Source organism: Podarcis cretensis (assembly GCF_951804945.1).
Source record: "Podarcis cretensis genome assembly, chromosome: 9".
Taxonomy (NCBI): Eukaryota; Metazoa; Chordata; class Lepidosauria; order Squamata; family Lacertidae; genus Podarcis; species Podarcis cretensis.
Genome location: NC_137178.1, coordinates 21,097,668 through 21,124,485, shown reverse-complemented (window position 1 = coordinate 21,124,485; position 26,818 = coordinate 21,097,668). Strand labels below are relative to the sequence as shown.

Here is a 26,818-nt window from a genome sequence, read left to right as displayed (position 1 = left end):
AGCATAAAAGAAAATTCTGAAAAAGCATGTGATTGCATCAACATATTGCCCAGCGTTTTAGCTGTTTGGTTGCCTCCTCAGAGTATTGAAGCTCAGATGTTGCTCCTCTGCAGAATATTCCCTATTAAGAGCCTTGACTGTTCATTTGGTTAAATCAGCATAACCAGCTAAAGTCAAGCAACAGACAAGATGCATCTTGTTGCTTGTTGCTCTCAATATCTGGCTTGCAAAGCTCTGACAAGTATATTAAAATATGTTTTATATTATACACCAGTGACTTTCTAGTGAGCACTACATAAGCCACTTGCAGTCAGGAAATGATTCCATCAATAAAACTTGTGATATACAAATCACAAGTTAACTTGTCAATTTATAAATGCTACCTTTATTTTTAAGGATGGCCAGAATTCCCATCACAGAGTGCATGCTTTGAATGCGGAAAGGTCTCAGATTCAGGCGCAGTTAAAAAGCACTCAGTTGCAGGACTGGAAAAGAGCTCTTCTGGGATCTTTGAGTAGATACACCTTGTTTAGTTTTGAAAACAGAAAAAATATTGATTAAAATAAAGAAGATAGACAAATGGTTTGACTCAGTGTAAGACAATAAAATATGTCCTTTTAGTTTATTGCTATTAGATTGAGAAAGCTGTTTTTAGACAAAGTTGGGTTCTTTCTACCTACATAGCTATTTGAAGGGATTGCTTGTCATTGATTTATTTTCTCTTGTGTTTCCGTAGAGATTTGCACCTGTGAAATCAACTGCCCCAGCTCCTGGCACATATAATGAAACTCGCTACGCTCTTGAGTCCTTGAAGAAAGCGACTCAAACAAAAAACATTCCATTTGGCAATACAGCTGTTCGATTCACCCAAGACCACAGGCTGCGAAAAAGTCCAGGTTTGCAGTAATTAATGTAAACAAGTGGGACGAGCAGCAAAATATCTCCACCCTCTAAGAGGAGTGCTCCAGGCAGCCTGCAGCAGGAACCTTGAGGTGCTGTTCAGGCCTCCATTGTGTGTATGCGCTTTGGCTTTTCAGGAGGGCATAAAGGGAAACTTCAGCATTTTCCTTATTTATACATTGTGATGTTTCTGGAGAGTGGGAAAGAGAAAAGTGTCCCTCTTCCTTTTCTTACTCCTGAAGCATCCCTTATTAATGCAGAGAGTGTAGCCTTTTCCCTTCATACATGGTCTATATCTTCATAATGCAAATCCCTACTCCAATATGAAACTGCCAGGGTCTTAAGCAGATCAGTTACATCTTTCTTTGACACCTCCAGCTTATGTCCCTGCTCTCCACTTAACTTCTTCCTTAGCACTTTCCACCTGCTAGGCAGGTTTGGGGTTAAGCATTTTTCTTTTAAGTTATACACTTATTTATTTCAGGATACCTAGGAAATCTTCTAAGCGTTTGGGTGGTCCTATTTCACTTCCCAGCCGATAAGCAACCAACCACCTGAGTTCTCTGCTGAAAGGAAGTATTTGTCTGGTGTTAAGTTCATGTGGTTCAGGATAAATAATCAGTGAAGATAGCAATGGACAAAACAATACCTTCCGCATAGTGATTAATGTACATAATGATGTGGAGCTGAATTGTAAAACTGAATCTGAGTAGTAAAGCCCAGTCTCAAATAGTTGAGGATACAATAAGATTATGCCTTGTTTTTGAGAGGACTTCAGGAACCATAACTTTCAAATATGGGTTGTTTTCCGATACAAATAAGATGAGGTCAGGACATATATAGATGTCTTGGAAGAGGTGACTACAAAGTCATCTCATTGTGTAATGGTTGTATAAATAATAAAAAAAGTTTTTTATGCAAAAAATGAGAATGGGCTAAAGTGGGTTGCATGTGAAAGTTTTTCTTGTGCTGCTGACTCCAGCTATATTACAATGCTTGTTCAAATATCAGCATATAAGCAATGTTTGTGCCACTGATGGATTTAGAAGTCATATGTATACCTCTAATATCAGTATTGTTTGAACTATCCTTTTGGCAGTATTTGCTAAATCATATAGTTAAATAATAGCCTTGCTTCCCTCTGCCTACCCAAATACAAGCTTAGCAGTTTTATTAGAAACACATTAATGAAAGCACATAAAGTGACAGAAAGTGGTTTTGCTTAAAACAAAATATTGCTTGGAGTTTAGATGGTTTTGATCATTCTGAATGGGCTTATTGCTATTGTTTTCCCTGTGTTACCATAGCAGGTGATCAGGAACTTAACCAAAGAGCTTGATGGTCTATATTTTAGGCTTCAGTTTCTCCCATACACAGCAAGGGTTGGTTGCTAGAAACTGAAGCAGCTAGAAACTGAATTGTACAATATGCATTGAGACAGAGGTAGAAAGTTTAAGTGAGGTTGACCAAAAGAGAATCTGTCTTTGAGTGCTGTTGCTCCTTGGGAAGTCAAAACAGGATTAGTTGTTGTATTGCCTACTGTAGCTTCAGCTGGGCTCCACCTGTATGTTTGTAAAAAGACACCATGTCTCTAATACTGTCTCTCCACCAAAGGAAATTAAGATCTGTAACACAGCCCATTTATTTCTACAACTCAAGGAAATGGGAGGTGCATAACAGTATGCTAAAGCAGAACTACCACAATTCAGCTCACTGAGACTAACTTTTAAATAAGAGCACATAGTATTACAGCTGTAGAGTTTATAATTTATGAATATTTTCTTGTAAATATTTACCACAGTTTTCATTGAGTTCTCCGCATATTCCTTCACATCTGACAAGGTCACCCTTGTTGACAGTCAGAAAAAGCTATTTATCCTTGTGTTGCAGATCACGCTAGTTATCCTAAGATTCTAGAGGTCATCAGCACTATAATATGACAGTCACTTCCTAAGACAAATAGTACCTATTAATGGTATTCCCAAGAGTGTGCGTTCTCGTTCTCTCTCTCTCTCTCTCTCTCTCTCTCTCTCTCTCTCTCTCTCTTTCTCTTAGAGCACTTTGAGTGAGCTGTGTATAAACAAGACAACTGAATGAGATACTTGCAGAAACGAGGGGAAGGGTGGAATCTAGTATGAATGAACGGTTTTCCCAATGATTTCTAGATTCGTCCTTTTTAAAAACATTGTATGAAAGCAAATGTAAATAACCTGAAATGTATCAAAGGGTATAATGTTTGGTGACCCTTTGTATATTTTTGAGCTGCCTACCATGAAAACATGCTAATGATGTATTTCTCATTCTGCTCATTTCCCTTCTATTGCACCTCTCCTTGTACTCTGTCCTTGAACAGAAATCTTTGCTTTTGTCCTCTAATCTGCAAGAAATGTGGCCTACCATTTATCTTCAGCATAAGCCTCTCTTTGCTGAGTACAACATTTGATCGTGTCCTCAGTCTGTTAAATGTGGACCTTCTCATCTGGCAGAGATGTGGGTTTTATTTTTATTTTACAATCCAAAGTAGTTATAGTGCTGTGCTATATGTGTATGTGTATATAAGCGTATTGTTTTATTTTTGTATAGCACTTTTGCCCTTTCTCCTACAATTCCTGTTTTAACTTAATTGTCTGTGGTAAAAGAATTAAGTAACAGCTATTATGCTTACAGAATTTCCTTGTATGCTGTGCAGGTCCTGCATTCTATAATATTCTCAACCACAGCATTGCAACAGAAAGTCTTAAAAAGGCTGACATGGAAAAAAAGAAAAAGGGAGCATTTGGTTCTTCAGTTCCTAGACTCCTATATTTAGTCAAGAGAGAAGCTTTTACTACTCCTGGACCAGCTGATTATCAGGTAGATTGGTTTTCTTTTTCATGTTAAAAATGGAGCCCAAATAATTTGTGGTACAGTCCTGTGCATCTTTACTCAGCAATAAGTCTCTCTGGGCTTAAAGGAGGTTACTTCCTGGTAAATGTGTTTAGAATTGTAGTGTTAATCTACTTTTTCTATAATCCAGAGATGTCTTGTGCCAGGAAAAAACATTTCTCTTCTTGCAGACCTTTGGCTGATTAAACCATCTATGGACTTTTAAATTGTGTGTGTAGGTTACTGTTTTTGTTTTTTACTATGGTATGTATTTTTGTGTTTTTATATTGTAAACTGCCCTGTGATTCTCAGATGAAGGGTTGTATAAAAAGAAAACAAAACCTCAAATGAGAGTAAGTGCTGAATTCTTTCTTTAGCAAAAGCCACTTGTACATGAATGTAGCAGCAGCAGATAATCAGTTCTGCAAATGGAGAATAAGTCTGTCAACTGCTGTTAGCATGATAACTTAATGAAGCACCTGTCTTCAAAGGGATGGCAAAGCTGTGGCCATCCAGAAGATGTTGGAAAGCATTTCCCATAATCCCTGCCCATTGGTTATGTTGGCTGGGACTGATGAGAGTCCAAAAACATCCGGAGGGCCACAGGTTTCCCATCATCCCTGCATTATATCTCTGAATACCAGGTGCTGGGAATAAACAAAAAGGGATCTGTTGTTTTCATGCTCTGCTGATGGGCTTCCCAGAAGCTATCTGGCCATTATTGGAAATAGGATCCTAGACTTGATGGACCTATGGTCTGATCTACCAAAGCTATATTTGTTTTCATCTGTAAAGAGGCAAGTGAACAGCAGGTGCTTGTGCATCTTTTGTGGGGGAGGTTGGTCTGATAGAGTCCAGTGTAAGCAGACTAGCCAATTTAGTGAGCTTCAGAGAAAGCCTGCATTCGCCCCATAGGACGCACCCAGATTTCCCCTTCATTTTTGGAGCGGAAAAAGTGCGTCCTATAGGGCGAAAAATACGGTAATCACTTTCCAAGTCAGCTGTTTCAGTCCCCTCTTTCTGTTCTCACCTGCTTTTCTGCTCTACACCGTTCAGGCTGCCCTTTTATGCGTATTTACTTTGGCCTCCACAGTCACTTACGGACTCACTGTTAAGACCGTGTTCATGGAAGACAATCTTACTTGGCCTCAAGTGACCATTGAAGAAGAAGATTTACTAGGGAGTTAGCCCCTCTGAATTCAGTGGGATCTGACTTTCCAGTAAATTTTCATAGGGTTACCAGACTTTGCATTGGGCATTACTGCCTCTGAGCACCTACTGGGAGACAGAAATGTGCAGTACACAGGAGCCAAGCTTCATCAAACAGAAACTAGGGAATTGGCTTACAGTTATATAGGAAAACAAAAAAAGAATACCGTGGCACCTTAAAAACTAGCAAGTTTATTGTGGCATAAGGTTTCATAGTCTTTCATGACTGCAATCCATGGGATATTACACCACAGTAAATCTGTTAGGTCTTAAGGTTCAACAGTACACACTCTTTTTCTTTTTTGCTGTAACAAATCAAGACGGCTTTCCCTCTGGAAAGTACTTGTGAATAATCCTTTCTGAATGAGAAAAATCTCTCTATAAAAGAAATTGGTTCTACTGTGGTTTAAAGAACGACATAGACCATCTTGTAAATACAGAGAAAATAAGTAACTAGTTATTAGAAAATAACTTACATTTCCACACTACAGTCAAACTAGAAGAATAGTAAACCTACACTATTTCTCAAGTGGTGTCAATTAATTAGCATAGGATCTTTCTCTTGCTCCATATTATCGAACATATTAAGTATGACTACCTAAGAGCCCCATTAACATTCCCTGACAGCTGATTTAACAGAATTATAATCATAAGGGGAAGAACTGAATACATATTACCAAATATGCTAGTTGTAGGGACAATTTTCCGCAGCATGTCTCAGATGCAAATACTTTCCCCCCCTTAGGTCTTAATCAAGCTGAATAGCTAACATATATTATCATTAGAAGTTATTATAGATAAATTTAGAGATAGGTCTCATGATAGCGGAAGGGAGAAGGGGGTTGGATATGCTATTAACATTTCTTACTAGGGCAAAGTCATCAAATATTGTTCGTCAGCTTTTAAAATGAGCTTATTAAAAATAATCCAAAACAAAATGCATAACTAAAAAGTATCTTGCATTTCCTACATAACACAATGTTTGCAAAAAGTTTTCAAAATCCAACTCGTAGCTCTGTAAGATTATATAGTTTCACCAGAGAGCCAATTGTCAGGTGACAAATTTTAAACACTTACAATGAATTACCATAAATCACAATAATATTAAATTAATTATATTTGCCTGTTTTGCATGGCCTGGTGTGCTGTCTACCAAGGGGATTGTCAATTTTAATTTTTGCAGGGGATTTTTTTTGTAGAACTCTGTCCAGGACAGCGGCGTAGCAATCCCCACCGGTGCCTGGAGTGGACCAAAGTTGTTGCGTAGCTGCATCCCCCCAAACGCCCGGCAGCCACAGTGCCAAACTCAAGCTCCCCTGCTGTGCTGCCCTATGCCACCACCCACCTGGTGCAGACAGCACCCCCCCACCCCTGGCTAGCTATGCTCCTGGTCCAGGATTCACTTGCTGGCTGGGGTAAAATGAGATAGAATATCTCTATGAGAGACATGCTGAGCAAGGGAGAAGGCTCCCATGACTCCTTGTGAAGTTATTCTCACAAAGGTGCCCTTAATATTTTTATTTAAAGAAATATTTATATCCTAGTAGGAATAAAATCTCCTGCCAACCTAGCACTCCCGCCACCAACCTAGCAGTTTGAAAGCACGTCAAAGTACAAGTAGATAAATAGGTCTCTAATACTCCCAAGTAGATAAATAGGTCTCTAATACTTCCGGCGGGAAGATAAACAGCGTTTCCGTGCGCTCCTCTGGTTCGCCAGAAGCGGCTTAGTCATGCTGGCCACAGGACCCGGAAGCTGTACAGCGGCTCCCTCGGCCAATAAAGCGAGATGAGCGCCGCAACCCCAGAGTCGGTCACGACTGGACCTAATGGTCAGGGGTCCCTTTACCTTTAGGAATAAAATATAATTCTAGTAGAATTGCACACACTTAAGTGCTTTTATGATAAAGTTCTAGAAAGAGGTGAATCTTTAGTGGGATCTTTCTTGGAAGTACAGTGGTGCCTCGCAAGATGAAATTAATCCGTTCCGTGAGGCTCTTCGTATAGCATTTTTTTCGTCTTGCGAAGCAAGCCCATTGACAGCTTAGCGGATTAGCGCTATTAGCGGTTTAGCGGCTTTTAGCGGATCAGCTGATAAGCGGCTTATCAGCGGATCAGCTGATAAGCGGCTTAGGGCTTAGGAAAAGGGGGGAAAAAGGGAAAAAACCCCGCAGGAACTCGCAAGACATTTTCGTCTTGCGAAGCAAGCCCATAGGGAAATTCGTTTTGCGAAGCGCCTCCAAAATGGAAAACCCTTTCGTCTAGCGGGTTTTCCGTCTTGCGAGGCGTTCGTCTTGTGGGGCACCACTGTATTAGAGATCAGGGCACGTAGAGCTGTATTAGCACCAGTGCTAATCCAAAAATTGTGCCTTGAGTAAATCAAGATATACCCAAGCTGCAGGTGGGCGCAAATAACTCTTTTGCAGCTGCTTCAGTCTTTCCTTGTACAAACAGCTGAACACGACAGGATTCAGCATATAAACATAGTTTGCCCTTAGGTGTTTTCAAACCATGGCTTCATGCCCTAGCCTGTTTTGAAGCAATGTGCTTGTAACAGGAAGCTATGGTTAGTTGCTGAATCCTGGCATGTTGAGTCTTTCACATGAAAGGATGAGTGAAGTGGATTCAAGGGAGCTCAACTGACCTGCATACAGCTCATGCTTATATAATCACTTGTTAAGGTAGGATTTTTGGCCAAGCATTGTACGTGAACAGCTTATTTGTGCAAATGAGTCTGAGGATTCTGCCAACAGACTAATATTTACTAAAACTGTAAAGCAGTGACACGTTCAGACTTCCCTTTATAATGTAACCTCCCCTGTACCCAAATATAATACTACCTACTCAAATTTCAGGTTAAAGAGACCACTGAAGAACCACGAAAAAAGAAGAAGGAATTGGCCATTTTTGCGTCAGTTACAGAAAGAATTCCAAGAGTAAGATCGGTAAGCTGTCTCCAGACTGATTCCTCTCCCTTTGTGCTGCATGCTCCCAAATTATAGAATAGTAGGTAATCCACAGATTCATATTCTATGCAAGTATATAACTCCATTGCAGAAAATAGTCGTCCTAATAGACTTCAGCATATTCTTTCATTCTGTGGAAACAGCATAAAAGTTGGTATAGTGCAGTAGAAAATTGAGTACTTTAAAAATACATCAATAGAGAATAATTCAGTGCTTATTTCCAGTGACGTTTAGGATGTAAGCAGTTGTGAACTTAAGAAACATATGAATAGTCAAATTATTCTGACACACACACACATACCATATTTCTTCAGCTAAGAGCTGTGGTGTTAATTAGATAAGCATCTGCCTTCCCTATGGTGTGTAACTGAGAGGCAGGTGTTTAATTGAGGCTATTTAAGAGCTGCGTTAATTACACTTTGCATCTTAGTCCTCCTGCAAACTTGGATTGAATGGCAACAATTTCTCTCTTGTGTAACCAGTCAAATTTAGAATGATAAGCTGTTACATTGGAGACTGAATCTGTGGGAGCAAATGTCAGATAATTCAAGAGCAAAAGGCAATTCATTAACTTGAAATATTGTTTCAGAATTTCGTGGCTGTGTTGTAACCGGTGGAGACAGAGGTCTAGAATGGTGACGTGGAATTCTCTAGGGAACAAACCAGCAGTGTAAAATGCGGACCTTTAGGAGCCAGTACCAAAGTGCTTAAGTTTTTCTGGATTCTCCATTAGACCAAAAAACAAAACAAAAAAGAGAGGCTCAAGTACTTATTTTCTCTGGTGGGAGTATCCAGCAAAACTTAAGCACTTTGGTATTGGCTCCTTAAGGTCACATCCACAACATACATTTAAAGCACTCATACCATTTTAATGGTTGAGAGTCCTGTAGCTTGTTAATGGTTCTAGGAAATGTAGCTTATTGGGTTAAATGGTTGCTTATGGGAGTTGCTATCTTTGTCAATGCCAGCTGGAGAGAGACTTGAATGTTAGAGATCTGATAGATGAAGGTCAGGCCTGTGCAGAGCTTGTGTCCGGGCCAGACAGTGTAAGTCCTGCAGCCCCTTGGCATCACCCCCTCTGAGGCCCAGGACAAGTGTACCTGGCTGCCCCCAGCCTCTGCATGGGTCTGTTGAAGGGGCCTTGTCAACAGAAGGATGCTGGGTAAAAACATTAATAGGTAGACTTGGTACCACTCACTGTGGAATATAGCTATAATGAAAAAAATCACACATATTTTGAAATTTCAGCAAGCACTAGACTCTCCAGACACTTATTATATTCTTTGCCACTTATTTGTGACATATAAAGCAAAACCATCTTTTTTCAAGGCAACCCTTGTAACAAACCTGGCAAATCTGGCAAATCTGGAACTATATTTGATAATCTGATAATGTTGATAGCCTTTTCTTGGACTTTGTTATTTTAACCCATGGTCAACTTTTCTCATTCTACATCCCAATTTTGTAGTTTTGTTTTTCATCTTTTAATTTTCATCCGTTGTTATAATTGTTATGTCTGTTTTATATGCATTATAAAATGAAATAAGAAAGCTTAGAAACCCCCAAACATTAAAAGGTAGCAGTTACTGAAGCACATGCCATTTTCTTCTGAGAGGGGGTGGGAATTTCAAACATGCTCAGACTTCCTCTGGCTTCCAAGAATCACCATCAAAAAGGTTTAAGTATAGTTCAGCCTTTTCCTCTCTGTTTTGAGCTCCAGGTCCCATTAGCCTCAGCCTGCACGATCAGTGGTCAGGGTTGATGGGAATTGTCTTCCAATGATATCTGGGGGGGGGGGGGATAGATTGGGGAAGGCTACAATAAATATTAATTTATTGACCAGAGAATATCCATATTGCTTTCCTTTTCACACACACAACCCTTTAGTGGTTTTTACTTAATTTATTGTGGTCATGGAGCACCCCTCATGCATTTGCATTCTCTGGCTTGGATTTCTCCAATTTGTAACGACTGCTCCCTTTATGACATTGCCTTCGAAACCACAGACTATATAGCCCCACAGTATATCCCATTCTCTCCCCTAGCTCTTTCTGTCTTATATTAAATTTAATCTATGTGATCCTCTGCTTATTTATTTATTACAACCACTATTTATTTGGAGACATTTGGAGTAAAGGAACATGACAAGTTTTGTAGGCAGCAGGGAAGGAAATCAGAGAAACATATGTTAAAATTATATTACGAATGTCTTAAACCATTGTTCTGCAGCTCCATGTCTGATGAAAAGTAGGCTTTTTTCAGTGACAGCAGACCCAAAAAGAAAGATCGAGAGGAAATATCTCTTATACAAGACAGAAGATGCTTAGAATGGGAAATTTTATTTAAATTATTTATGTCTTTCCTTTCTCAGTAGAGTATTTAAGACACATTACAATGTGTGTAAAAACAAACAAGATACATTGAAATCATATTTGTACATTTGCAATTCTGTGTTTTGATGTAAATCTGAGCTCAGTGCTCTATCCCAGGTAAGTAGTTACAGGATAGCTGCCTAAATTATGAAAAAATACAGCAGAAAAAGATCTATATGACTAATACTACAATATATTCAAATACTGAATGTATTGTATGGTGAGCTTAAATTCTCCTTCCAAGTTTTCCTTGCTGGACATATTCCTCCTATTACCTACTTCCTTCAGCATTCCATAAATCCCGTGTATGTAATAGGCTTTTTTGTTATCCTGAGGTGGCTAGAACTCTTATCCCTGGGAGATTCTAGTGTGGCCCCTGTGAGGGCCCCTGTGTCTTCAGGCCTTCCCTGGTATCCATAGTGTGGAAGTTGCCCCTCATTCTACCGGGATTAGGTTTGGAAGAAGCATTATCTATGGTAACCAGTGCAGTAGGTTGCAGTGTGTGATAGAGTCTGGAAGTCGAGCCTTTTCCATCTCTGCCAAGCTAAGCAGTTGGCTCCTTACCTCTCTCGCCCTGACCTAGCCACTGTGATCCACCTGACGGTCACCTCCAGACTGGATTATTGTAACTCACTCTACGTGGGGCTGCCCTTGAGACTGACCCAGAAACTCCAGCGGGTGCAGAATGCTGCAGCGAGACTCCTTACGGGGTCCTCGCTGTGAGATCACATTCACCCAGTGCTAAACCAGCTGCACTGGCTCCCGATGGAGTACAGGATCAGGTTTAAGGTGCTAGTTTTAACCTTCAAAGCCCTATACAGCCTAGGACCCTTGTACCTACGGGACCGCCTCTCCTGGTATGTCCCACAGAGGAACTTACGATCTTCAAACAAAAACATCCTGGAGGTCCCAGGCCACAGAGAGGTTAGGCTGGCCTCAACCAGAGCCAGGGCTTTTTCGGCTGTGGCTCCGATCTGGTGGAACGCTCTGTCACAAGAGACTAGGGCCCTGCGGGACTTGACATCTTTCCGCAGGGCCTGCAAGACAGAGCTGTTCCACCAAGCCTTTGGCCAGGGCACAGCCTGACTCCTTCCTTTGGCAATCTTCACAGAACTCTAGCCCAATGGTTGCCATCAATTTGATTTGAATTAATTTTATAACGAAATGATTTTAGAATGTTGTATTATTTTATTGTTGTTAGCCGCCCTGAGCCCGGCTTCGGCTGGGGAGGGCGGGATATAAATAAAAATTATTTCTTCTTCTTCTTCTTCTTCTTCTTCTTCTTCTTCTTCTTCTTAATTATTGAGAGAATTACATGTGTTTAGCCTGGTAAAGAGGAGACTGTGAGAAGACATATGATAGCCATCTTCAAATATCTAAAGGGCTTTCACATGGAGGATGGAGCAAGCTTGTTTTCTCCTGCTTCAGAGGGTAGGACTCGAACCAATGGATTTAAGTTACAAGAAAGGAGATTCTGATTAAACATCAGGAAGTGCTTTCTGACAGTAAACACTGTTTAACCGTGGAATGGACTCCCACGAGAGGTGGGAGACCCTTCTTCCTTGGAGATTTTAAAGCAGAGGTTTCATTACCATTTGTCATGTATGATCTAGTTGAGACTCTTGCATTGCAGGGGGTTGGGCTAGATGACTCTTGGGATCCCTTCCAACCCTACAATTCTATGATTATATGGATTCACCAAGCCACTCTTTTGCGGTGTGGTTGTGTCCTATATGAATGGCTTCCATCTCCACTTCCTTTTGGTACATGTGGAGATGTATGTTCTGGATACTGGAACCCTCTTAGAACACTTACATGGAGTCATCTGCAAAGCACTGATTTCCCTACTGTGTATGCCACAGAATGTCTTTATCTGAAAAAAGGGGATCTATAATAATATGTTTTGCCATTTGTGTGCTTCCTGTGGGGAAGGATGTGCTTTCTGCCAATTAATGGCTTTACAATATCCTTAACAGACAGCCCATTAGTATATAATGAAGACCAGATGCTCAGAAATTTAGTCTTGTCCCGTGAAATGAGCTCCATGTTGACTATGCCAGTAACAACATTTTATTACAAACAAACGTAAGAAAAGAGATGTGGGCATCTATGAAATACTCTACTAAATATCTACTAAATAGTGATGTTCAGTAGGAAAGATATATATGGAAAATGAGATAGAAACTGTGGTTTGAAAAGAGAATAAATATTGATATATGCCACTGACAACTTGTATTGGACTCTGCAGTCGTTTTACAGCACTACTGTAGTATATATATATTTAGTATACATACATGAAAATATTTTACTGTAAATGAAAGTCAAATAATACTCTGATTGTTTCAGAGTAAACTTGATTTAAAAAATAAATTATATCTCCCAGGATTTTATAACTCAGTGCTTCATAAAGGTTTTCGATTGTAATGGATTATGATATTTATGCTTTAATATATTTTAATCCTATATTAAGCTGTTTTTATTGTACTGTTGAATGACTGGTTATGGTCTTTGACTAAGTAATAAAAATTTGAATTTGTATCAAAAATCTTGGATCTCCATTGCCTCTGGCAATCATTGGGAGCTTCATGAACTGAGATCCCCTTGACCTGTACTTGAAGTGACTTGGTGTTTGGGCTGTGCTGAGGGCAGCAAGCACTTTGAGGTGAGTCTGGAACTGGGAACCAGGAGCCACTAGACAGGTAAATATTTGGAACTGATGAGCAAGGCAGGACTGAAGGACGAATTACAGTGCAGGATCAAGGAAAAAGCTGGGAGTCAAGACCAAAGAATATACAGGACCAGGGGACAAACAAGCAATTGGAGCCAAGAGGCATGCCAGAGGACAGGAAGAACTTGTTAAAGCAAGGCTCAGCCAAAAAAGAAGTCATTTGTTCTCTTGTTCATGCAAAGAAACTTTCAGTGTGTAGGCAAAATTGGTCTAGAAGGTTGTTCTTTAAGAAGGCGGCCACCTACAGTTTAAATCAGGGTTTTCTAAACTTGGGTCTCCAGCTGCTATTGGCCCACAATTACCATCATCTCTTGCTAGCAGGGCCAATGGTCAGGGATGATGGGAATTGTAGTCTAAAATCAGCTGGAGACCCAAGTTTGGGAAATGCTGGTGTAAAAGGTTCACGACATGAGGCAGACACACAGAGATGCCAGCAGCTTCTGACACATGGTTTCTGTCTTACTCATTTTGTGAGGTTCCCTGAAGGCCCCTCTTTTGCCTCAAAACATCATTGGGCAAAAATCTGGTGCAGTTCTAGTTCCCGTGTAGTGCAGAGCAGCGGCTCATGAAAAAAAAAAAAAAGATTATAGGTCCTTATTACTTTTTATTTATTTATTTCCAGTTTTTAATTTTTTCAGTTTTCAAAAAATTACAGTATGGATTTCCTTGCTTAAAGCAGGATCCATGGTAATGAGGAAACCAGCAACTGTGGTTGGTTTGTGGGTTTAAAAAATATGTATATGTGCGGAAGAGCTAGTAAGGTCTTAAAAAAAAAAATATTCCCCAAAGTGTATAAAGGGCACGTTTGCTTCACAGTGCTATTATGTGATTAAAAACAAATTATAAAGTTCTGTAGTGAAAATGGTTCCTATTAAATTTGACGAGGAAGCTATCAGATGTAATCCACTATTATTATGCTGCTATAATGAGAACTGGTTGTAGGCTGCCATTAGACTGTTAATAGTGCATTGTACCACAGAGAGATACAGAGCATCATTTAAATAAAAAAGTGTTTATCACAAGTAAATAGCATTAGTCAGTTATGGGGAGAGAGTGCTTGCAAATCGTTCTATAAGTCTGCCCATCTCAATATTGTCCTTCCATAATCCGCTTAACACCACACAGATCACAAAGGAATTTGTTTCCTTCTTCCAAAATAGCTTTTGCGTTTTTGATACTGCTAACCTTTGGTTAAACAGAAACTGTGCACGTAAAATAAACAAAAAACAAAAACAGGCTTAATTCACCTGTTCTAATTCTTTAGTAGGGTTTAAGCTCCTTAGCACTCTTAAATCCAGTTTGGGATCCAAGCTAGGCATGGGGGAAGACAGATTCATGTGCTAAGCACGTCTGTCAAAGCTGCATAGAAAAAGGTCTGAAACAGCTTATCTGTTTGCAATAGCCGAAGAGGCAGAACAGTCCCCTCCTCTCCAGTAGCTGAGTGGTAGAGAATCTGCTCTGCATGCATCTCCAGAAATGCTGGGAAGCTGTGGCCAGACAATGTAGACAATATTGAGCTAGATGGGCAAATAAATGGTCTGTTCCTTCCTGACAGTTTACTTCCCTTAAGTCTCTTCTCCCACTGCTTTTCTACTCAGCTGTGTACCAGTTCCAGAAGTGCTCTTGGCTGAGAGAAGGGAGCTGTGACTAAAAAGACAAAGGGTTCTGGTCTCAGCATCTAGGAGTTATTTTTTGTCTTTTATATTCAGTTCTGGCTTGAACCTCTATCCCAGGATACCATAGAATCATAGAATCATAGAATCATAGAGTTGGAAGAGACCACAGGGGCCATCGAGTCCAACCCCCTGCCAAGCAGGAAACACCATCTTGGCCTCCTGTTTGGATATTTGCGTAGCTGTTTTCTCTCCAGTCACCCAACATGCACATTCATAGTTGTGAGATAGTCAAGCAATAATTTTTGTTGAAATTAAACAGCAGCAGCAATAAATTTGCAACATAGAGAAAATTCAAAGATCTATACAAGTTCAAAATTTGGTTAATGGTCTTTGTCTTTACCTTTTCTTTTACCTAAGACGCAAACTGTTAATTGGTGTTGTTTGCTTTTTCTGAAAACAAAAATGGGTTTAAAATATCCCAGCAGATGGCAACAGAAAAGACTCCTGTGGTTCCATTTTGAATGCTATAGCTTTGCCACTATCAACAGCAGATCAGAAACACAAGTAGTAGAAACCACCCATTTGTGATTCTATCCAATAGGAATTGCAAAGCAAGATCCAAACTGCTGGTTAATAATTTCTTACTCTCTCTGTGTTTGTGTACACACACATATAAATCAGCATATGCAAACTTTTATGCAAATATGTATAGTATTTTGCCCTCTTGCTTTGGTGATGGCCACCCTACTAAGGGTGGTGGTGGGGCCGCTTACACATAGTTGGAAAAGAGAAAATTCAGTGCAGCACCAACAAAAGATGGTGTAGATTTGCATAAAACTAGCACATGCAGATTTAAATAAAAAAAAGTCTAAATAGAAAAATAAAACATCTCACTATAGTGGGAGAAACTGAGTAGGTGACGTGGGTGCCTGCCTACTCATTCTGTTGTCTAGGTGCAGCTGACAGGCAATTTTAAGGCCCCCCTCCTTTCCTACGCATTTTATTTTTTTTATTGGACTTGGGCAGGACAGCCGTTCATAAAGAAGACTGCTTCCTGTAATGTTGGGTGCATGGCTATCCTACTTCCTGATAGTGATTTCAGCCATGGAAATTGAGCCCATCTAATTGTGATTATGGGACGCGGGTGGCGCTGTGGGTAAAACCTCAGCGCCTAGGACTTGCTGATCACATGGTCGGCGGTTCGAATCCCCACGGCGGGGTGCGCTCCCGTCGTTCGGTCCCAGCGAACTGCTGCCAACCTAGCAGTTCGAAAGCACCTCCGGGTGCAAGTAGATAAATAGGGACCGCTTACCAGCGGGAAGGTAAACGGCGTTCCGTGTGCTGCGCTGGCTCGCCAGATGCAGCTTGTCATGCTGGCCACGTGACCCGGAAGTGTCTGCGGACAGCGCTGGCTCCCGGCCTATAGAGTGAGATGAGCGCACAACCCTAGAGTCTGTCAAGACTGGCCCGTACGGGCAGGGGTACCTTTACCTTTACCTTTAATTGTGATTAGATGAAGAAACAACTTCATTATGCTAAGGCAATAATGTGAACATACCCTTACTATATCAGTCTGTTTATTCCCATTCTATCCACTCCAATTGCCACTGGCTCTTAAAAGTCTCAGGATGAAGTTTTTCTTACTCTGCTACCTGATATACCGTACTTTGAAGTAGATATACTGGGGATTGAAGATGAGACTCTTCTGCATTAAACCCATTGTCCTTTTCCGCTGTGCTGTGCCTCTATTCCTCTTAGAAGTTGAGCAGTCTTGGCCCAAGCAAAACAAGTTAGAATTCAGCTAATCATTAACACGCTAATCAAGCCCTGCATGGTTTGAGAAAATTCTAATTGTAACAGATTGTTCTAAAATGAAACAATCCCTGATGCATTCCTGTAAGTTTCTTCCTCATTTGCTGTGCTAATGGAGGAATAAGATTTATATACTTGTCAGAGTAAAAAAATAAAGCTTATAGGCTTCGTCTGGTTATTTTTCAAATTTCAGAAACATTATGTCACTCATGCTGTGCTTTCAGTTTTCACTTAAAAGGCATCATTGCAGAGCCTGCTGTGTGATTGTTCTTTGCCTATCCCTGAGACCCTCAAAACTTGTAAGTTTCACCTATTTCACTTCATTACCCATCCTGCATCTGTTGCCTTGAATTAAAATCATTTTTACCTATCAAAGAAAGCAATTGCATTAAAATTTCATTTAACCAAATCGTTTGGGTCCTAGGATTTGGTTACGAATAAATGAAATTCAGTTGTAGGGCAATTGTAGTCCTGGCTTTACTTGCTTGACAAAGACAGTGTGAATATAAAAGGGCTATCACTGAGCAAAAGGACTTGGTAGTTACTGCTGACTGAGGTGTTTATCTTTTGCATGAAAACTTTTGCATGATTTCACATGTGAGAATTTAATATTCATTTTATGAAATAAATTACCCTATTAGCTGTACAGTAGTTTAATTGTATTTTATGTTCATCTTATGCTGTGATGCCATATGGCAGTGCAGAGCTGAGACTCTCTAATCATTTACACATTTCTTTCTTTTCTTACAGTAAATTATCCTTCCAGGAATTTGTAAAGTGTCTGTGTTCTATATATTATTCATCTTTAAAAGCTGTTACCTGCACACCAAGGCTTTGAGACGGAAGCAGCTAAACTTATTTCTGCAAGTTATATGGTCTAGATATGTATTTATATGCAAAGTATATGGTTTCTTTGTTTTTCTGGGGCATAAACAAACCAGGACGCCTTGGCTTTGCATTACATCTGAACCTGGGATTATGACTTATTTCTCCCTTACGAGCCATGATAGCTAGTCAACTTGAAGCCATGGTTTCTCATTGGTTTGTTTGTCCTGCTTGTACCAGGGGAGGAGCAAAGTGAGAGCGAACAGGCAGGGTATACCAGCATGCTGCTAAGTTCTCATTAAACCACAATAAGGAAGAAAGTATGATTTATCATGATGTGTGAACATGGACCCTCACTGCATCTTTATTCCAGCTTCTTGTCTTTTTCATTAACCTTGATCCTTTCTCATCCCCATATCTCTTATTTCTCACCTGTGCCAGTCTCTGAGGTCTCTAACACAAGCAAGATGGCGCTACTAGGATGGTTCATTTTCTCATGTATTTCTTGCATAGTTGTAGTGATCACTGTATCTGAAATACTTCTGCTTTTTGGTTGATCAAGCCAACTTTCTTTCATATCCTCCCCCTCCCCCAAGTTTTTGTTGTTGTTGTTTAGTCGTTTAGTCGTGTCCGACTCTTCGTGACCCCATGGACCAGAGAACGCCAGGCACTCCTGTCCTCCACTGCCCCCCACAGCTTGGTCAGACTCATGCTGGTAACCTCGAAAACACTATCCAACCATCTCGTCCTCTGTCGCCCCCTTCTCCTTGTGCCCTCCATCTTTCCCAACATCAGGGTCTTCTCCAGGGAGTCTTCTCTTCTCATGAGGTGGCCAAAGTACTGGAGCCTCAGCTTCACAATCTGTCCTTCCAGTGAGCACTCAGGGCTGATTTCCTTCAGAATGGAGAGGTTTGATCTTCTTGCAGTCCATGGGACTCTCAAGAGTCTCCTCCAGCACCATAATTCAAAAGCATCAATTCTTCGGCGATCCGCCTTCTTTATGGTCCAGCTCTCACTTCCATACATCACTACTGGGAAAACCATAGCTTTAACTATACGGACCTTTGTTGGCAAGGTGATGTCTCTACTTCTCAAGATGCTGTCTAGGCCTGTCATTGCCCTTCTCCCAAGAAGCAGGCGTCTTTTAATTTCGTGGCTGCTGTCACCATCTGCAGTGATCATGGAGCCCAAGAAAGTAAAATCTCTCACTGCCTCCATTTCTTCCCCTTCTATTTGCCAGGAGGTGATGGGACCAGTAGCCATGATCTTCGTTTTTTTGATGTTGAGCTTCAGACCATATTTTGCACTCTCCTCTTTCACCCTCAATAAAAGGTTCTTTAATTCCTCCTCACTTTCTGCCATCAAGGTTGTGTCATCTGCATATCTGAGGTTGTTGATATTTCTTCCGGCAATCTTAATTCCGGCTAGGGATTCATCCAGCCCAGCCTTTCGCATGATGAATTCTGCATATAAGTTAAATAAGCAGGGAGACAAAATGCAGCCTTGTCGTACTCCTTTCCCAATTTTGAACCAGTCAGTTGTTCCATATCCAGTTCTAACTGTAGCTTCTTGTCCCACATAGAGATTTCTCAGGAGACAGATGAGGTGATCAGGCACTCCCATTTCTTTAAGAACTTGCCATAGTTTGCCATGGTCGACACAGTCAAAGGCTTTATAAATATCCACACAATGTTTAAACTGTTAATTCCTGATTAATTTTATTCTTGATCCCCTTAATCATGCACAGTCCAGCTTCTTTAGCTTTCCCCCCTCCTCTTAGACTATAATCCCAGGGAACAGAGACTATGTGCACTCTTGGTTTTATTGATTTTTGCATAGCACACACACACATCGTGATTCACGATATATTGCCAGGTCAAAATTATGAAATCTATATCATGATATGAGCTTCAAAATGGTTTTGGATGATATATCAATATATCGTCCTGCCCTAGTCATAACCTGTGCTAAAAATGCCCCATTCCTTTTTTTAATTTTAAAAATATGTCCATCCCAAAACATAGGCAGGTGTCTTAGCCCTGGTCAGATCATTGGTCTGTCTAGCCCAGTATTCTCTGTTCTGGCTTACAGCAACAGATAGGTAGCCGTGTTGGTCTGCCATAGTCAAAACAAAATAAAAAAATTCCTTCCAGTAGCACCTTAAAGACCAACTAAGTTAGTTCTTGGTATGAGCTTTCGTGTGCATGCACACTTCTTCAGATACACTGAAACAGAAGTCACCAGACCCTTCTATATAGTGAGAAGGTGGGGAGGGGTATTACTCAGAAGGGTGGTGGGATTGGGTGATTGGCAGATAGCTGTGATGAGCCTGTTGACGACTCTTAACGACTGCAATAGGTCTTACAGGAAAAAGCAAGGGGTGAGAAGGTGAAAAATGGCTTTGTCATGTATAATGAGATAAGAATCCAATGTCTTTGTTCAGACCAGGTCTCTCCATGGTTTTAAGTTTGGTAATAAGTTGCAATTCAGCAGCTTCTTTAGGAGTTTCCTAAACTCCTACCCACTCAAACCTCTCTTGTACCTTCGATACATTGACGATATTATAATCATCTGGACACATGGTCAACAGACCCTGGACACCTTCCACCAGAAATTCAATGATTTTCACCCCACAATCAACCTAACAATGAATCAATCTATGCAAGAAATACATTTTTTGGACTCTACTATAAAAATACAGGATGGGCACATAGACACCACCTTATACCGTAAACCAACTGACCGACAAACATATCTACATGCCTCTAGCTACCATCCCAAACATACCAAACAGTCCATTGTAAATAGCCAGGCACTACGTTACAGCCGCATCTGTTCCAATTCTACAGACAGAGACTCTCACCTAAGAGATCTACAGCAAACCTTTTTAGAACTAATATACCCAGCAGATGAAGTTAGACAACAGATCAACAGAGCCAGACTGATACCCAGAGAGAACTTGCTGCAAGACAGACCCAAAAAAGAAAATAACAGAACACCTCTAGTCATCACATACAGCTCCCAAGTTAAAACAGTACAACGCATCATCAGAGATCTACAACCTCTCCTGGACAATGACAGTTCTCTTTCTCAAGCTCTGGGAGGAAGACCTTTCATTGCCTACAGACAGCCACCCAATCTTAAACAACTCCTAACTCACAATAATACTACAACCAGACTTAACACGGACATTGGCACCAGAGCCTGCAGTAACCCAGATGCCAACTTTGCTGCCACATACACCCGGACAACACCATTACTGGCCCCAACAACATCACACATACCATCTTGGGACTATTTAATTGCTCATCGTCTAACATTGTGTATGCCATCAAATGCCAACAGTGTCCTTCAGCTCTCTATATTGGACAAACAGGCCAAACCTTACGCCAAAGAATAAACGGACATAAATCTGACATCAGGAATCATAAGACAGAGAAACCAGTAGGAGAACACTTCAATCTCCCAGGACGTTCTATACAAGATCTCAAAGTAGCTGTTCTATTACAAAGGAATTTCAGAAATAGACTGGAAAGAGAAGCTGCTGAATTGCAACTTATTACCAAACTTAAAACCATGGAGAGACCTGGTCTGAACAAAGACATTGGATTCTTATCTCATTATACATGACAAAGCCATTTTTCACCTTCTCACCCCTTGCTTTTTCCTGTAAGACCTATTGCAGTCGTTAAGAGTCGTCAACAGGCTCATCACAGCTATCTGCCAATCACCCAATCCCACCACCCTTCTGAGTAATACCCCTCCCCACCTTCTCACTATATAGAAGGGTCTAGTGACTTCTGTTTCAGTGTATCTGAAGAAGTGTGCATGCACACGAAAGCTCATGCCAAGAACTAACTTAGTTGGTCTTTAAGGTCTACTGGAAGGAATTTTTTTATTTTGTTCTGGCTTACAGCAGTTCTCCATAGTTAAAGGTATTGATCTTGAGATCCTTTTAACTGGAAATACTGGGGATTGAGCATGGAAGTGTTCATTTGCTATACCACTGAATGATGGCCCTTCTCTGTATGGCCCCTAATTATGTATTTGCACAATTTGTTGCTCAGTGATTGGATCTTTCTCCCTTGGCTGCTCATTCCTTATAAATCAAATGGATACCACCATGAATTTGCACTGGTCATCTGAATATTTGAACTGCCTGTAGCGAGGATACTTCCTGACTTTGTAGGCGTCAACCAGACTGTCAGTTTTAAAAGCTGTAACTGCTTCTTCCTCCCTTGAAGGAAGTCTTTTTCACCTTTTGATCTCAATGCCAAAATGTGAACAGAATTAATCTATTTTGGTCCCATGTTTTATGCAAAAAAATCTACAGCAACATTTACAGCAAGGAAAATATGACATATGCCTTTAGCAGCCAGCTGCTTAAGCTCTTTGCATCTTGCTGTTTAGAAAGTCAATTTATTTTTGCACAACTTATGCGCTCATATAAATAAATTTGAAACTATTGCAAAATGAGACACTGTAATCAGTTCAAACTCAGCAGTTGGCAGCTATTAATTGCCATTTACACACATTTAAATGCAAGACTTGTGATTGCTTTGATTCATAAAATGTTGAAGATATTTTTTAATGGGGATTTTTTAAAAAAATCCTGCACTTATTTGGAAGTAGAGAATTATATTCATGTTGGTTTTCTTTAAAGAAGGCCAATTGCTATCATTCAGTAGGTCAAAGAGGAGTATGGTCATAAATATAAGGTGATCAGTGTCTTTCTGCTCTTATGAGTTGCACAAAATGCCAGTTTGATCAAGATGGTGATGTCATTCTGTATATTGAAACAACTACTATTTATGAGAAAAAATGTTCTGCAGATGACTGTACATACTAATTATACATGGTACCATGAAGAATTAGAACTCTGGCCAAAGGACAGTGTTGTCAGCTGTCTCACTGTTGACCCAGGAATTTGTAGAAGAGATGATGAGCTATGAATTAACTGCTTGCTCAGCCTCCCCATTCTGCCTTGGCCCTCTCCCATAGTTGTCTCCAACATGTCCCAGCTCAGTGTGGTTCAGGTGCCAGCTGTCTCTGCTACCACCTTCTAGTCCATGGCCAGCACTGTCACCTCTGCTGCATTATGGAAAGCACCCACCTATGCGAAGCTTACCTCACTTGCTTTCCCCCTCCCCAATTGACTCCTGCATTAGCTGTCAATATTATGGGAACATAACCAACAATGAGAGACCAACTGACCCCAGGCACTAGCCCAACATGAAAGAGGTAGCTGGGTTTTTTTCTCCTCCTCTTCCTTGACCATCATCCTGAGTTAGATGGTTTCATTGCTCCCTTTTCAGTCCTACTGGGATCTGCTTCCCCAGCCTCTTCCCTGCACGTAGCACAATGGCAAAGCAGACCCCTGCAGCCAGCAGGATTGTAATGTCTGCTCATCAGCTGGTTGTTAGCTGTCACATAGTTGACAGGTGGTGGGGCTTTCCACCTGTCAATTGCACGGCTTTGCGAGTCTCCTCTCCCTCTCCTTTTAAGCTCTCAGCCTCAGAATTTCATTTCTTATTTATTTATTTCATATAAATTACACACCACTGGAATGTAGCCTCCCTCAAAGCAGTTTGGGGGGGACGGACCATAAAACAAGAAACGAATCAAAAAGAAAAAGTAGCAGCAATAATTCAAGACTTTCTTTTTTAAAAAAATAATTTTTATTAACAGACCAATCATATCAAATCAAATCACATAAATTCCGAATTACAGAGCCTAATTTTAAATTTTGTTGGGGGTACCCATATTTCAAGTTCCGAAAGGGGTCCAATCCTCTTATTGCTACTGCTTTAAAAGTCCACAAATCTGTCCAAATGTTCAAAATTCTGTCCAATCCTTTCTTGCTGTTTTCCACATCTCTTAGTTGTTTTCATATATTTTCCCTCTCTCTTTGTCTTTGTGGCCTCTAATTGTCTCCGTAAACGGGTTCAAACAAATTTGTATTCCTGTGTAGGTTTTTCCGTTCGTCCAAGAGTCGTATTTCAGACAGCCGCCGTATTTCATCGCTTCCATAAAGAAAAGCATTCTTGCTGTCTACTTATTCACTTTTCGCAGGTCTGTCCCTCTTTCTCAGTCCTCGAGGAGGTTCTACCAGGAATCCAGTATGAAAACAAAGCTTCCTCCTCTCGATAAATCTTTTGACAAGACCCGTCAAAATGGCGACTCCCTTTTTGTTGCTACGCCATCAGAAGCCCTTGTTCTTTTTCTTGATCTCACATGTCAAGCTTTTGGTAGTAAATTATTTCCACACAGTTTTTAATCATCCTGCTTAGGTCGGTTATGCAGCGGTTCTTTTTGAGAAGGGGTTATTGATTAATCACATAGAAGAAAAGAAAAAAAGCCCCCCCCCCATCCAGTCCCGCTCCGGCATACTGAACCTGATGTAATTTCTTCATGTTGTATTCCGTTAATTCCAAACCCGTTGCTCTCATTTCACAGAGGTCACTTCAGTTAGCAGTTTTCACTCCCGTTCTTCACTTGAAATATGTGCATTTGCTTCATTTCCAATTAAATATCTTGAGCTTATGCAAACCAGTGCGCGATCAGAGACAGCGTCCGAGAGAGCCGGACTCCACCTGAGGGCTTTATGCCTAGTGTCCTCACCCCTTCTTTCGAATCTGGGGGTGAATTATGGGCACAGCAGGCAAGGCAGTCCCCCCCATTCCCTTGGGGGGGCAAGGGAGGCTGCATACTCCCATCACAGCCTCTTAATTACCTCGTGTGGGTCGGAGAGATGTTATTGTCGGCCATCTTCCAATGCGCCCCCTGGTGGCCCCCCAATAATTCAAGACTTTCAAAAAGTTAAGATAACAATACACTAAAAACAAATCAAAATAGAATTTACCTGAAAAACTGCCTTCCACTCCATTGCTTGATAAAGGCATTATGATCAGCAAATGGAAACTGGTTAGTTTTGCCATGGCCTGATGATTATCGGCCGGTGGTAACACCAATACTTGCTTTTTTACTGATGACACTAGTGTTGTGGAATAATGAGAAGCCCCATCAGTATTGGCATTCCACCAATGGACATTTTAAAAATTCCTCCAGCTCCTGAAGTCACATGTATTTAGGGGGCCATTCCCATGAACTTGAATTTCTGATCTTACTGTTTTAACTATTTTTAAAACTGTTTTGATAGTGGTGCATTTAAATTGACTTGTTTTGTTGTGGATTTTATTTAAGACTATTTTAATGCTCTGATAAGTTGTTTTTGCGAATTTTTATTTTGCATGGACGTTATAATTGATCTTATAGTTGTAAACTGCTTGCACCCACAAATGCCATCCAGTCACGTTAAGCTGGGGTTGTATAAATCTGCAAGGTTATGTAATATTTTTATGATGGACATTATAGTAGAGTAGTGGAGGAGGCCTAGTTCCTAGGCAATGCCTAGTTCCAGTACTGAATACAATAATTTCACAGTGATGCTTACAATATCCAGAAACAGCTATCCAAAATGTGACTGTCTTATAGTTTTAATGTATTGTTATTGCCTAATTTCAATTAGGTATTGTTGGGTTTTCATTACTGGAACCTTAAAAATGTGAGTGCTTATAAATGCTGACAAGACTTTTAACTAGGAGGTGTCACTGTTAAAAAATAATAATAATGATTGAGCATGTTGGCTATAAATAGATGAGACATTTTACTCATTTACCACTGAAAGTCATTTAATAATTCCACGCTGAGTCCCCTTTCAACAAATTTAATGAAAACCAGCATGATATTGTGGCAGCTTCTATTGGATTTTTCTGCCATTTTCGTATGCTCCGTGGTGTGAGTGATTAAAATAGCATCTAATAAACTAGTATTAAAGGCTCTCCATCTTCCATGTGTCTCACAAACTGACATAGACCTTTATAGACTTTTCCTCCTCCTCTCCTGAAGGATGTCCTTGTTTTTCTTTTCATTACCTGGGAACTAAAAATGGTTAAACAGGAGTTTTAGGGCACTCTTCCCTCCTCATTCCAAGAACCAGTGTGAAGCTATTTTGAGGCAATCCTAGCAGGAAGTAATGAGCTGATTTTCAGCCTACTGTGAAACTTTATTAATCTGAAGAGACCATTCTGAAATCCACTTGATGAGCTCTGGAGTAACAGAGCCCTGTGGCCATGCCATTATTTATTGGTCTTCTTGGATGCTTTAAGCTATGAAATGCCACTTTCACTTCTTGAATATCTTTTTACTGTTTTGCTTTCATCCTTTTATGTCTTATAGAGATATTAATAAGGTTGCATTGCACCCAGAAAGATTTGCATTCACTTCTTGAATATATATTTTCCGCCATTTGGAGATATCAAAGCTACATCAAAAGCATTGAGTTGCTTACAAGAGTTGTGTCCAATATGTCTACATAACCATCCCACAAGTGCAATGATTTGTGTTTGCGCTATGGGACTTCCCCTGCCCCCCCACCCATGCACACTGCACCTTCTCCAAATCTGAGAACCCCCAGAGAATTTTTAGGGGATGTGGGAGGAGGAGGGGGGGAAGAAGCCCTGTTGTGCTATAAATCTTTATGCCTTATGCTACTTAGTCTTGCATTGGATACAAACCAAAATCACTGCATCCTGTTTTTTAAAAGTTGTTTCCACTTTTCCAACCTGGTGTCCTCCAGATTATGGGACTACAACTCCCATTAGCCTTGTATAGGCAGTGTGTGCATAATGTTGCAGCCAGAGAAGAAACTCAATCCATCAAGGGCTCTCTCCTTTACAAAAATGCTTTATCCCATATGAAAGCTGACAATACTATGCCAGTAGATGTTTCAACTTCATCAAGTATTTCCCCCCTTTAGCAGATGGGACTGTACTGTGCATCCTTAGAGAGGTATACCTCAATAGAGATGTCCTTCGGGTGAAATAAATGCTAACTTGTCCATTAATAACCCGTTGATCCCGCAGTTGTTTATATTGATAGATGTGTTGCACCGGCCTCTGATTGCTGATTTAGGGAGCCCTGGCTGTCATCGGGGAAATCCCTGGTTTGTTCCAGATTTTAGGCAACATAAATCAAATCAGTCAGATGTCATTAAATGCCCACAACACAAATAAGTTTTAACTGTAGGTGACAATAAATGGTTCTACAGAGACGGCTGTTATATATTCCAAGGAGTTGTCACCTGACAGCTTTTACTACTTGTGCCTTGGTTTTTGATAAACGATTCAGCCTTGATAAAAACTAATTTTCAGATACTTCATGACAGGGCTCTGCCCAGCATCTTCCCCAGCAGCAGCTCTCAGCTAGCTCAGTCATGCGAGCTCAGAAGCATTACGCTGCTGTTAAAATATATGTGGCTGTCTGTATGCTGCACCCTTTGATGAGTTCTTCTGTGGATAGGAAAGTGACTCATCTGAGGACTTGGGGCAGCTGATGGAAGGATCCCAAGTGCTCCCTGCAACAAGAGCTAAAGAGTAACACAGAAGTGGTAGACCATAATCCTAGGATCCATCCACACAAAAGTATCTCAACTTGGAGGAAAGACATATTGTGTATGAATGTAAGA

General features: G+C 40.6%; 1 protein-coding gene across 1 annotated transcript in view; it reads left to right on the top strand.

Annotated features, from left to right (window-relative positions):
- Positions 1-26,818, top strand: part of STPG2 (sperm tail PG-rich repeat containing 2) — a 218,700-nt gene that overhangs the window by 38,030 nt on the left and 153,852 nt on the right. The window contains exons 8-10 of the mRNA XM_079990920.1: positions 737-896; positions 3,590-3,753; positions 7,829-7,918. Of these exons, the coding sequence (XP_079847046.1) occupies positions 737-896; positions 3,590-3,753; positions 7,829-7,918 (414 nt within the window). The remainder of the gene's footprint in view (positions 1-736; positions 897-3,589; positions 3,754-7,828; positions 7,919-26,818) is intronic.